The sequence below is a fragment of the Solea solea genome, chromosome 3 (genome assembly GCF_958295425.1).
Source record: "Solea solea chromosome 3, fSolSol10.1, whole genome shotgun sequence".
Taxonomy (NCBI): Eukaryota; Metazoa; Chordata; class Actinopteri; order Pleuronectiformes; family Soleidae; genus Solea; species Solea solea.
In genome coordinates this window covers 7,258,135-7,270,419 of record NC_081136.1, presented here as the reverse complement: position 1 = coordinate 7,270,419, position 12,285 = coordinate 7,258,135, and the positions used below count along the sequence as shown (strand labels likewise).

The following is a 12,285-nucleotide window of genomic DNA, read 5'->3' as shown; positions in this document are numbered from 1 at the left end:
CTGCTGAAACCTGGCTCGCCTTTCATTACCTTCTACTGTACATGACCATTACTTCACTGCCGGGGAGTTTCCTGTCCACCGTCCAAACAGAAAACCCACTCCATTATCTCACTCTAGTTAGAAGCCAAGAAAAAGACATGAAGTCAGCCTGTAGGCCAAGTCGACTGACAACCACTGCTACAGTAAAAACAGGAGCAGAAAAACAACGAGTAGCTCTGAAGAACGATCTTATCTTGGTATGATTATAAATACACGGGGCAGATATTATATATTTTTCATGCAAGGGCCTGAAAGTCCACCTGTGCAGTCACACCTGCAACCTGACCGCGGCAGCATTTGATCCTCGACCTGAGGTCAAGCACTACAGAAAGCTGACCTCCGACCTCCCTGGCAAATGACACCAGTGCGGCCTTGTTGGCTCAGCCCTTTTTTAAGATAAGGGAATGTCATATAAACAGAGAAGTTTAAAGCATAAATTACAATTTATTAGGCATGTTTTGATACTGAAAACATGAATACTACTGGAATACTATTTCTTATAATAGCAATACAACGGTAACCACAACATTATCAAATCAGCCATAAATCTCCAAAAATGGCAAATATGGCGCGGTCTCATGAATATGGTCTTCATGAAATTCCTTTGAAAGATGAGTCTGTGAATATTTCAACCACGACAATCATTACTAACAGATACAATCCCATGAGTTACTGGAAGAGCCTGCACTGGAACACCTCTCTCCATGTTGTTGCTTCTTGAAAATGAAAACACAGAGAGTTCAAACAGCACAAAAAGCAGGATTAAGTATCACTGACGTATACACTGGATTATTGAGACATCACGAGACATTTTTGGCAATAGGAGCGAATGAGTGTCCTAGTTTCAAAATCGACACTCACACAATACTTGACTGACATGCACAGATCCCTGACCTCGACACAAAATTCAACACCTATAGGTTGAATTGGAAGGCAAACTGTGAGCCAGACTTAATCTAATGCAAAGCCAAGTAACAAGTAGGTGAGCCCGATTCATACGACCAATCCTTGTAGGGAACTTAAGGATCATTTTGGGAATGGGAAATATGGCAAAATCTGACTTTTTCATTCATAGTAACTGAAATTTCACAATTTATACGCCGTCAATATACTGTTTTTAGTCTAAATGAATGAGTTGGCAGTGTTGAGAGGCATCAACGCAAAGTTTGACACTATACCTTGAAATCAGAGCATTTGAGGAATCTTCCAATATATGGTCTTATTGTTTGTTTGGCTTGAAATTACATGAATAAATCAGTTATCCGAACATTTTTAATGTGTTAATGGTGGCTATGTACTATTTCGGAAACCAGGACAAGAGGGAAACACAGATTAACACAGACTGAGCCTGGGGACAAAGTCATTTTTGGAAACAGATAATCATTAATGATGAGCGGAACAGGTAAAAAGTGCTGTGTCATAACGGGGATCGAGTGACTGGAGCACGGACACGGTGATGCAGCAAAACTGAGAACTGTAGCATAGCTCAGCTCATTCCAGCACACGTGTGTGTCTGTGCTTGGTTATACTGCGGATATATCTGTGAATGTCATGACTGTGCAGCAGGAAAAGCTGATTGCGAGGGGAAAGAGCCGGGAGTAAAGAAGACAGTGAGCGATTGGAGCTGCTGGCTAGTTATTTTAACCCAGAGAGAAACAGCATGACTCATGAATAGAAGCTCTCTCTCTCTCTCTCTCTGTGTAGAAAACACTGTGTCAGCTTTTTTGAGCAGAGCTGGTTGCAGAAACGCCAGCATATGCCACACAGGTTTGGCACCTGAGGGAGAAAGAGCCAGTGCAACAGCAGCTGGATTCAAAACACACAGGCCGTGAATGACACAAAGCTGCATTATACACTTAAAGTGAGCATTTTACCAGAAAACACAGGAGGTTAATGCACTTTGTATAGATAACAATACTTTCCAAAGCTGAAGTAGCCACTTGTAAACAGAGAATCAAATGCCAGAGTGCTGAGTCATTTATAGAAATTAATCTAATTTTAACATCGCTCTGCTCTGTGGGTTTTTTTAATTAACTTATTGATTCGATTTAGTTTGGATAAACCCACCACAAACACACACACACACACACACACCACCTGCTCAACACAAACACAGCAGTTAGAAAACAACCAAATTAGCTGATGATTTAGCAAAAATCATTATTAATGTTAGTGACATTTTACAGTTGATTTCAATGGATTCATTTCTACCCGAGTGTTATTATCTTTATTTTATTTATTGCCCGTCTTTTATATTGATTGCTTGTGTTTGCATTCGTCTCCCATCTTAAACTTCATTGAAGTTTAACATGTAAATATAAATAAAGTTTGAGTGATTGATTAATTCCTGACTCTCATCTTGCATCTTATATACAGTATTTACGTAAATATCAATACATCCCATCACATATTTGTGTCCATAATTATTAAATCGTGACAAGAATAAAACATTTGGGAATTACTCTCATAAAGCAATGTTTTATTTTAACTTCTAATTCTGACAAATTTCTCATTTCCTAGAAATGTTTCTGTCCCCGTTTTACAGATGAAGGCTTGTTGTCATCGGCTCCATTAAAAGACCAGGCAAAATAACCAAGTATTCCATGTGTTCAGAGCTTAATACATCCTTCCTCTGTGCTAAAAGAGCTCCATTGTTGTCTTAAAACTATTAAAAGCACATTCAATAAGCCATACTGCTGACCTGGGTGACACGTGGATTCATTACCATGAATACACACAATGTGGGTTATTTTGACCCCCACAAAAATAACCACCAAAGAACTCCACATGGAGGAATATGCTTCTAAAAATATAGTCCCCGATAAGTGCACCTTTGTCTTAAAAATAAAGAATTATGCGCGTGAATACCAAAGGCAGCATAGGAAACACGTAGAACACCACCAGCTTTGTTTGAATTCTTAGAGAATAGGCTATAAAATGGCAGCGGGGGTACCGGTGGACACCGATGGACACACACGTGGTTTGTTTACTGGCAGGCCTGGAATAACGTCAGGCGTCCCTGTGACTGCTGACAACCAGCCATGTATTACATCACAGGCCCAGGATACACTGTCCTTGGCTGGGACTGAGATGCAGCCTGCAGTCGTGTGTGTGTGTGTGTGTGTGTGTGTGTGTGTGTGTTAATGACTGTGTGCACATGGTTGTTTACTCAGTGTTTCTCCCACATTCCATTTAAATGTGCTCAAAACTATGTAAATCTTTATGTGCAGAAGCACATGGCCCTGTGTGTGTGTGTGTGTGTTGGTGGGTGTGTCTCCTGTGTTTCCATCCCGCGGAACTTTACTAGTTTCATCACGTTGTTATGAAAGAACGCATTTACCTCCCTGTTTTAAATAGTTACAGCCCTGCTGTTGGAAACACAGTGTTAACACTAAAGGCGGCTGAGGACAAGACACTTTGGGAGAAGAGGAAATATTTGTGGTGTGTTTACATGGAAAAATAAGAACAGTGGGGCTTCCCTTTTGGAGTCAACAGGGTAGAGGTCAACTGTGCAAAGTTGTGATTTAGTGAATCTACTTATACAATACTGAACTACATTATATTTTTTTTACTAGCTGCTGTAGGCTAGTAGTAACTAGAATGACCTTTTCTTACAGTAATCATTCTCATCATAACCTCACACCTGTGTACTAAAACCAATATGTTTCCAACTAATACTGAGTTGCCAATATTAATTTGACTTTAGCAAGCTGCAAATTCAACATGCTACTAGCCACAGTTAGCTTTGATAAGTCACTGTAAAGTAACATGATTCTGGGGTGATTTTAAAACACCTATTAACATTGTTTTTATCCACAACCATACAGTAAATCACCAATGTTCAATTCTTAAGGTTTTTTTTCTACAACCATACAAAGCTCATGTGTTGATCTTTTTTTTGCTAAGTCCCTATAGCTGCTGTAGGCTAGTAGTAGCTAACTAGAACTACCTTTTATTACAGTAACATATTTTCATCAAAACCCTCACACCTAGATAATAACAACACATTTCCAACTATTACCAAGTTGTCAACATTAGCAAGTGTCTTTAGCAAGTTAAAAAGGCAACATGCTACTAGCCACAGTTAGCTTCGGAAAGTAAAGAAATGGTAGGCTGTGTAAAAAAGGTATGTAAAGAAACATGATTCTGGGGTGATTTTAAAACACATATTAACCTATTATTAGCCTGTTAACATTGTTTTTTTTCTACAACCACAGAATTCACCTGGAAGCAACGATCAATGATATTGATGTTCTTTTCAAATTAGTAATAGAACGACTTCATTGTCCTTCTGTTGCACACAAAAGACAGATTTGTCTCTGCTTTTGTCCATAAAACAATGCCTTTTGTGACAAACTGAATCAAGACGTAGCCAACTACCATGCTAGCATTTGTTGTAATTGAATTATGAATGCTAATGTGTGTTTGAGTTCATTTTTTTTATGTTAGCATATGTGTTTATCATAATACTTATATAGTCGTGAGTTGTACAGATGCAACTCTTACTTTAGTTTTTTCACTCTCACTTAAAAAAATGTAAAGAAATACAAGAAAATAGACAATCACTGAGTCCAAAAATGACTATATAATGTCCTGATGAAATACTGAAGACACTGTGTAAATCCCTACAACAACATCACAGCGATTTTTGCTTAGTAACTGGCCCTGACCCTTTTGCAAGCAGACCAAGTGGCTGAGCTCCCGGCGTGAGAGATTCAGGCAGGAGACCAAGACAACAGTGTTGTTGCCAGGCATGTTGCAGGCAGGACGCACACCAACCTGCAGCATGAGCATTCAGCACTCAGCATTGCTGCTGCCACACAGACTTGTTGTTGTTGTCGTCATTCACGCTGTATTCAAACCAAAAGTGCTACATATGCTTCTGACTGGTGTTACATAATAGGAAACCTGTTTAGCTGTTAGGTGAGTGACTGCCGCTTACATAGTTAAATGTCCCGTAAATGCACACAACCTTTACAGGTTTTACAGGGATTTCCATGTTTTAAAGTTGTGGAGTTATTATTTCCTTAACTGTTTAATGAGTAGTTCATGGATGTGAGACACAGACAGGTTAGTGCTGGGTAATATACAAATCATTAGCTGCCACTCCTCCTCCTCTGGCAGGTGAACACAGCACATACAGGAAGATAAAAAGGGTCTTTATTACCTTTTTCCTCTGGCATTGTCACTCAGCCGTTTAAGCCCAGATGTGATTTATTGTCACGTCCTTTGATGATAATACTTATTGGCGATATCCAAAACAAATCTTTTTTTTTTTCAGAGTCCTGCGACGGTGTTGCGACACATCCTCCGCACGCTCTGCAGCTCTGGTGTAATATTAGCTGGGAGCACGGAGTGAGTGCTCTGTCTGTCACTATCTCTGGAATGAGCTGTGGGTCATATGACTCCCTATGTCTCTCTTTCTCTCTCTCTCTCTCTCTCTCCTACCTCTCTGAGTTATTGCAGCTATCTGTTATAAATAGAAGCATGTGCAGCTCAAAGAGAACGACACCTCCTCCTGGTAATCAGTCGCTGGGTGTGTCCCGCTCCTCCCTGTCCACACAGAATACGTCCAATGTGCTTAAAAAACATGCACGACTCTAAACTCTTCAGGGTGAGTGGGAATTGATATTTTACGGCACCACTTCACTGACAAATATTCTCAATTTCAATCCTATTAATGTGAATAAACGTGGCAAATACTGCACCCTCTGAGGCAATTTAGACAAAATAAAGCTGCATGAGCCGGTATTTGTAGTATTTCGCGTTAACATTCTTGTGATTCTGCACTCTAGGGGTAAGGGGAGACTGAGATTTGAGCAAGACAACATTCCTCTAGGAAGGAAGTCCATCTACTCAAAAACCTTTTAAATATTACACAAGTTACTTCCAGTGTTTGCACTTGGAAGTAAACAGTCATTAGCGTCTTTTCAAACTGGACCAAAAAAAGGCAAAAACACACACAAACATCTGGTGTTTTTGTGCTAAAAGGTCATCGACACATTTCTGGTAAGGTCGATTGTTTTGAAATGGAAATGTGAGAGAACAAAAATGTCTATAATTATATATACTGTAAATATAGTGAGTAATATTTCCATGTTGTCATGTTTCAAAAGTATTTGACTTGGCTTAAATTACATTAGGATTACAAAATGAGCTGCAATCACAATATTACAATATTGCTTTTCCCAAAAATCATTCAGCTCTAATTCCTGGTGTAAAGGATTCTTTAGTGGTCAGAGCTTATGAATGTATGAAATCCAGGTGGTCAAACAAATGTTCACCCCTTCATGAGGGATGCATTGGAGTGATTCACTGTTACCAAAAAACAACCACACATTTTTCATTCACTATTATGATAACATTTTTAACCAAAATCCAAAGTGGAATTCTAGGGAAGCATCTTGTTTGTGCACAAAAGAGCCAGCTATGTTTACAAGATAAAAGGAAAAACAAATATTGATTCATCAGTAGGGTTAGCAAATACGCTCGTAAATGACTGTAGCCTCAGAAAATAAGCTACCACTTGACAGTGTGTGTGTGTGTGTGTGTGTGTGTGTGTGTGTGTGGCTTTGCATATGGCTGCCATAGATAAAACCTACAGCTCAAATTCTGAGACCACAGCCAAACTTGTGAAGCTCACCTTTCAGCCGTGACCTTCTGAAAAGGCGCTGGGGATAATGAGAGGCTTATATGTGAATAATTATGTGCCAATACATCTCACACTCAGGGGCAAAAATAACTTTCCTTTAGTATTATAAACTGTGCAAACAAGACAAAGTCACTGTCTCATTGAGATTTCTCTGACATGTGTCGCAATTCGGTCAAAAAGGTTTTGTGTTGTGGCGCATTCCCGCATGACCATCAAAATATTAACTACTTTACACTAATGCGAGGAAGTTATTCAGGTTTCTATCTATGTATGTTAACTTTAAATGTGCATATTTGCAATTTGCTAATTGATTTTCATTTGCCAATTTTCCAATAGAGAAAATTCGCAATTTTAAATGACAGCACACAGATGCGACTGATCCACTGCTGCCTCTATCGGTTAAGTCATACTGTGTTATAATGTGACTTCGGCATTTGAAATCCTTTCATCTCCTTTCTTCTACCATTTTAACAGAAATTTACCAAACAAGGCAGCAGAAGACCAGCGACTTTTTTGTCCGACAGGCTTAAAGTAGCTGATTTTCTCCGTGAACATTGGTGCAGAGGACCGAACCATTTACAGAGCATGAATGATTACTTTCTCTGCTATAATATGCTTTTTAAACCATATCAGAGGAGGCACCAATGATAAGAGATGATTAAAAAGCTCACAGATGATATAGATGTTTTTTGTTTTGTATCTGTTATGAGTTTAAAGTGAAGGTGAAGTTGAAAATGATCTCAGATAATGCAGATGTTTACATAAGGAACTGGTTGATGCGGTTAGTCCACTTGGAAACACTCGTCACTGCTCGACCGTTGCATTTTTGAAAGCAAGAATGAACAGCAACACACGATCACAATCTTCAACAATCAACAAATTGCACGATTCTAGTTTCTCCTCATATCTGAGGTTCAAGGTGACTCTCAATATTGAGCTGGTATCTAATCAATATCCAGGCAGTTCCTGTAAACACAGCAGCTGTTTATCCCCAGGAGTAAGAACACAACAGGATGTAAACTACAGTACAGGAAGAAGCTGGACATCAATAACTATCACGAAAACACAGCCCTGTTCATTTTTTGTGTCTGTTTTCTTTAGCGAATTTTCAAATGAGCCATAGCGACGACTCAATAGCCCCCTTTACATGATCTGCAATGTTGCGTGACTTGACTAACAAACCATTAGGAACTCGCCGCTGTCAATTTGAGGGTCGGGTAAATGGCCGCATGATGTGTCTGCACAAAGTATGTACAGAGCGGGGGGGGGGTGTGTGTGTGTGTGTGGGGGGGGGGCGAAACAATGAGGTCATTCTTCATTCAGATGCCGGTGGGTCACCTTAGGGTAACGATGAAAGCGTTGGACCCTCTCCACGACCTGGGCCCCAGTAAAACAATGGACACTTCCACAGTGGTGAAGTAAGCAGGCACTCATTAGGCACTGGGCCAAACTTTCAGAGCCAGAAGACCTGACAGAGACTATTCTGCAACTACAAATCAGCTGATTAGGCTTAATCAGCCTAAATGTCATTCAGAATTGGGAAGAAAAGATAAGGAATGCTAGGAGTCTTACCTGGAGGACCAAGAGGCACAAAGTGTCTCTTGAAACTTCCGCTAAACTATAAACTAGCTCCATAACTTTACAGTCAGTTGCCGCCGAGGGATAATGTTAGGGATTAAAGCTTCCTACGTCGTTTGACATCTTTTGCATTGTTTAATTTCTTAGTAGTTAAGGGATTCCTGAGGGATTCAACATGACCTCTAAAATGAATAAGCAGAGCACTGCTGTGTCCCTCTGACACACACACAGCCGCCGCGAAATTCTACAACTCGTTGCCAAATACTTTTGGTAACTTCTGCAAACACCGACGGTAAAACATCTCTCTGCATCTCTGTCTGACAGATTACCAGAGACGAGATGGGGCTGGATTATTATTAAAAAAAAGAAATGGGACAAAAGTGTGCAAATAGTCAATAGGCAGGGGGTGAGATAAGGCAGAAACAGAAACAGAAATATTGATTAAAACCTGAAAATGATGTTTCTCAAATGTCTTGTTTTGTCCACAAACCAAAAGGATTCAGTTTTAATGCTTTCTTTGTTCTATGGAGCAAAAAAACAGAACATATTCACATTTAAGAAGCTGAAAAATCTGAGAAAAAACACTGAAACCCTGTACTTGATTATCATATAGTTGATGATTAATTCAGTACTCGATTAATAACTGATTTAAAAAGAAATATACTCCATTAAAGTACAGCAGAAAGACTAGTTTCTAAAGGCCATGAATGGGATGTAGTTTGTCTTTGCTGGATCTTTTTAACTATTTCACAATAGTTACTATTCTACATAACATTTCTCACGTTCGTTCACTGAGCATTTATCCCTGACACTGTTGGGAGGTCCCACTTTCTCAGAAGCAGTGATTCAGTCAAGTGTAATTGTTGTTTTTGGCCTGAAGTCTGACACAAATATTCATGGCTCCCAGAGAATGAATCCTAACCACGTTGAAATTCCATCAACTCTCCTTAAGCGGCATCATAAAGTTGGAATTTGTGGTTTTTCAGTGCAGTGTTAACACCTTCACAGAGAATGTATTATATTATTAATATTGTTGTGCCAACTTCAGATCAGTGGATTCTTTCATCCAGTGAAATATGGCAACATCTACATTCTGTTTCATGTGTTTTCAAAAAAAAGAAAAAGAAAAGAGGACAGTTCCAGCCGGAACTGCAGGTGAATGAGCATCTGTGCTGTGCCAGACCAGACCAGGCCAGGCCAGGCCAGGCCGGGCCAAACCCAGCAGGAGCCCATTCAAAAAAATGACCAAAAATAACAGACAGGACGTTCCAGAGAAGAGAAGTAAAGACTGAGCTGATTGTCGAGGGGAGACATGCCGGTGGGACGGACCTCTGTAACGTGGCCTCATTTCATCGGCGACAATTCGCTCCCGTCACACACTTCCTCTGCTCTTCTGTCCCTTCTGTCCCTTCTGTCCCTCCCTGTCATCTGAAGCTGTGACTGATCATCACCGGAACATTAGGTGAAGGAAAAGGCTTCAGTAAAATAGTAGGAAGCTTCAGGGTGAATGGTGGACTTTGTCATGTGACTCAGCTGGAGGCACATCGGTCTCTTCTCTCTTTCTCTCTCTCTCTCTCGTACGGGTGTGTGTGTGTGTGTGTGTGTGTGTGTGTGTGTGTGTGATCTGCATTGCAAATCATCCCACACCAGAGCAGCAGCAGAGCGTCTACAACAAACCCAGACAACGAACCAAAGCCGAAACATGATTTGAGGCAACATGACGAACATTTATGACTTTTGACTACGATAAGGAAAGGCCCACTTTAGGCTGTTGTCGTATGAATCCAGGCATCAATCCTGCTGAAAACAATGACTCAGCTGCTTCTCCTCCTCCGACTGCGATCAATGACAATCCGGGGCTTTCGCTCGGCAGCCTTCGAGCAACAGCTTCGTCATGTGTGGCGCCGAGGGCGAACACACAGGTCTGCAAATGTTCAAACTCAAACCCTGGAACTCGGTGGATCATTGCATAGCAGGTTAATACGTGATGATTTTAGCCTGAAGTAGAGAAGTGAACCAGGATTTCATTAAAGAGCCGTGACTTCTGAGGCCCTGGTGACCAAATCTGTGCTGGGAATACTGGCTGCCTGGTTAATGGATCAGAGAATGAGGCTTGAGCAGCAGAACTTCACAGAGGGATCACAGAAAATGAGGAGGTAGGCCTCTCTCTCTCTCTGTCGCTCTCTTTCATTAGTATGTATGAGCGTACATGAGTGTGTGTGTGTGTGTGTGTCTCTGAAATACACCATCGACCCCGATTCCAAATCCCAGCACCAATCGTAAAATCAGTTCAGTTTAAAGATTCAAAAGAGTTAAAGGATTCCATTACGGTGGAGATGGAGAACCTTTAAGAAGAATTCTAAATCTCATACCTAAGGATCCCTTCATTTTAAGGTTTTAAGTCACTTTTCGTGTCCTGGATTTACATGCCGTGTCGAGACTGTACAGCGGAAAAGTTGTGTCCCAATCCAGGCCTTAGTTGGCCATTTTTATTTGTTACTATTTCTCTTTTACCTACTGTTTAGATCACAATTAGCATTTTAGTCTACAGTGTTTTTGAGGTCCATGAGGTCTTTTTGAGGTCTCCGTTGCTATTTCTTAATACGTAATACCAGCCACATGTCAGCTGAAATGGTTTGAGTTGTATAAAAAGTGCTTGATTGATTGATTGATGTAAACTGTGGATTCCCATTTTGGTCCAAATAATCCTGAGACAGTTTGGATCCTTCCTTACATGAGGATGAGGATGGACACTTTAGGTCTTTTTCAGCAGTACAACCTGAAAAAAGTTGGGTCAGTTGGTTATATGTAAACAAACCATGAGGAAACAAAAGCTTGCATGGACACAAACTATTCAGGATTTCAAAATGAATGAATAAATGTGTCCAAAACATTTTTGTAACAAGGTTCAAAGGGGAGGGTTTTACTCTTCATTGTTTATTTCAGGCTATTTTTGACATTTAGTCAGAAACACCACTGACACATGATTTGCTGCGGCAGAAATCGCCAAGAGACATAACTCGTGCGGTCGATCCGTCAAAGTACTTTTGTTTTTTGTTTAATCTCCATTCTCCAGGTTACTCATACGTGGCTGTGTCGGGTGGATGTGTGGGTTCCACATGAGGCGGAGGCAGAAAAGCATCATTGTTTACTGAGTTCTGCTCTTGAACGTCCACTCCCACCAAGACATGAAATACCGAGTGCAGCAGAGACCGCAAATCAAACTCTGCAGTGATGTAAGCTGCGGTTTGGTGGACGCACACACACACACACACACACTTCCTCACTCACCGCCAGCTTTAGATTTCCCCTTAAGGGAAGGCGGGGATGATAAATGAGGCTGTAACCGGTGGCAACGGGCAGAGGGAGGGATGGAGGGTCATCTCTGGACTCAAACTAGTTCTCCACAACCTGCTGTGACCTGGAATGACCTTTGACCTTTTGTACCTATAGAGCACATATAAGCGTCTTCAGGTTTGCAGCCCGAAGCCAACACGGAAGTAAGATTATGTTGGATAGCCACCAGGGGGCGACTCTGCTGGTTGCAAAAACAACTCAGTTTGAAGAGCTTCTGCTTCTAACTTTTTTTTCTAAATTTTTAACATCAGCAAACATTGTCCTGAGGAGTTTATGGTTTCAATCACTAGTTTTACATCTGGTTTACTAGAAAAGATTGTCAATTTTGCCAATTATGTTCCCATTTAGAGGAAAAATAAACGAGCACCGGCCAAATCGCAAACCTTGAGGCTTCAAAACAGGAGTTGTGATTCTTACGACGAGTTAAACTGTCTTTCCTGAAAGAAGTATCTCATACTTTTTTCTCTGCTAAAAGGGCTTTTCTGATTTGTAAATATCAGCCAGACTTATTAAACTTGATTGGTGGACTGATTAAAAACACTGGTGCCCGTGAACTCTTTTCATGTGGTTTTAAAAAAGGGCGCGTTTAAAAAGCATTTTTTCCTCCTCGCATCACAACATTCTCCGTCCATTAAAAGGACACAGCAAAATGTCCCGAT

The 12,285-nt window shown here is 40.6% G+C and overlaps 1 protein-coding gene across 9 annotated transcripts in view; it reads right to left on the bottom strand.

Moving 5' to 3' along the window:
- ablim2 (actin binding LIM protein family, member 2) overlaps positions 1-12,285 on the bottom strand; it is a 79,672-nt gene that overhangs the window by 58,083 nt on the left and 9,304 nt on the right. For 3 of the 9 annotated variants that reach the window (XR_009239852.1, XR_009239851.1, XR_009239855.1), the window contains exon 1: positions 5,207-5,448. The exons of 1 other annotated variant lie outside the window; for it this stretch is intronic. Coding sequence is in view for 1 of the 8 variants with exons in the window: in XM_058623619.1 (XP_058479602.1) it covers positions 5,207-5,222 (16 nt within the window). In the remaining 7 variants the exon portion in view is untranslated. Of the gene's footprint in view, positions 1-5,206; positions 5,452-12,285 lie in introns of those variants that run through there. 5 more of the 9 variants (XR_009239850.1, XM_058623619.1, XR_009239854.1 and 2 more) reach the window with 4 other exon arrangements.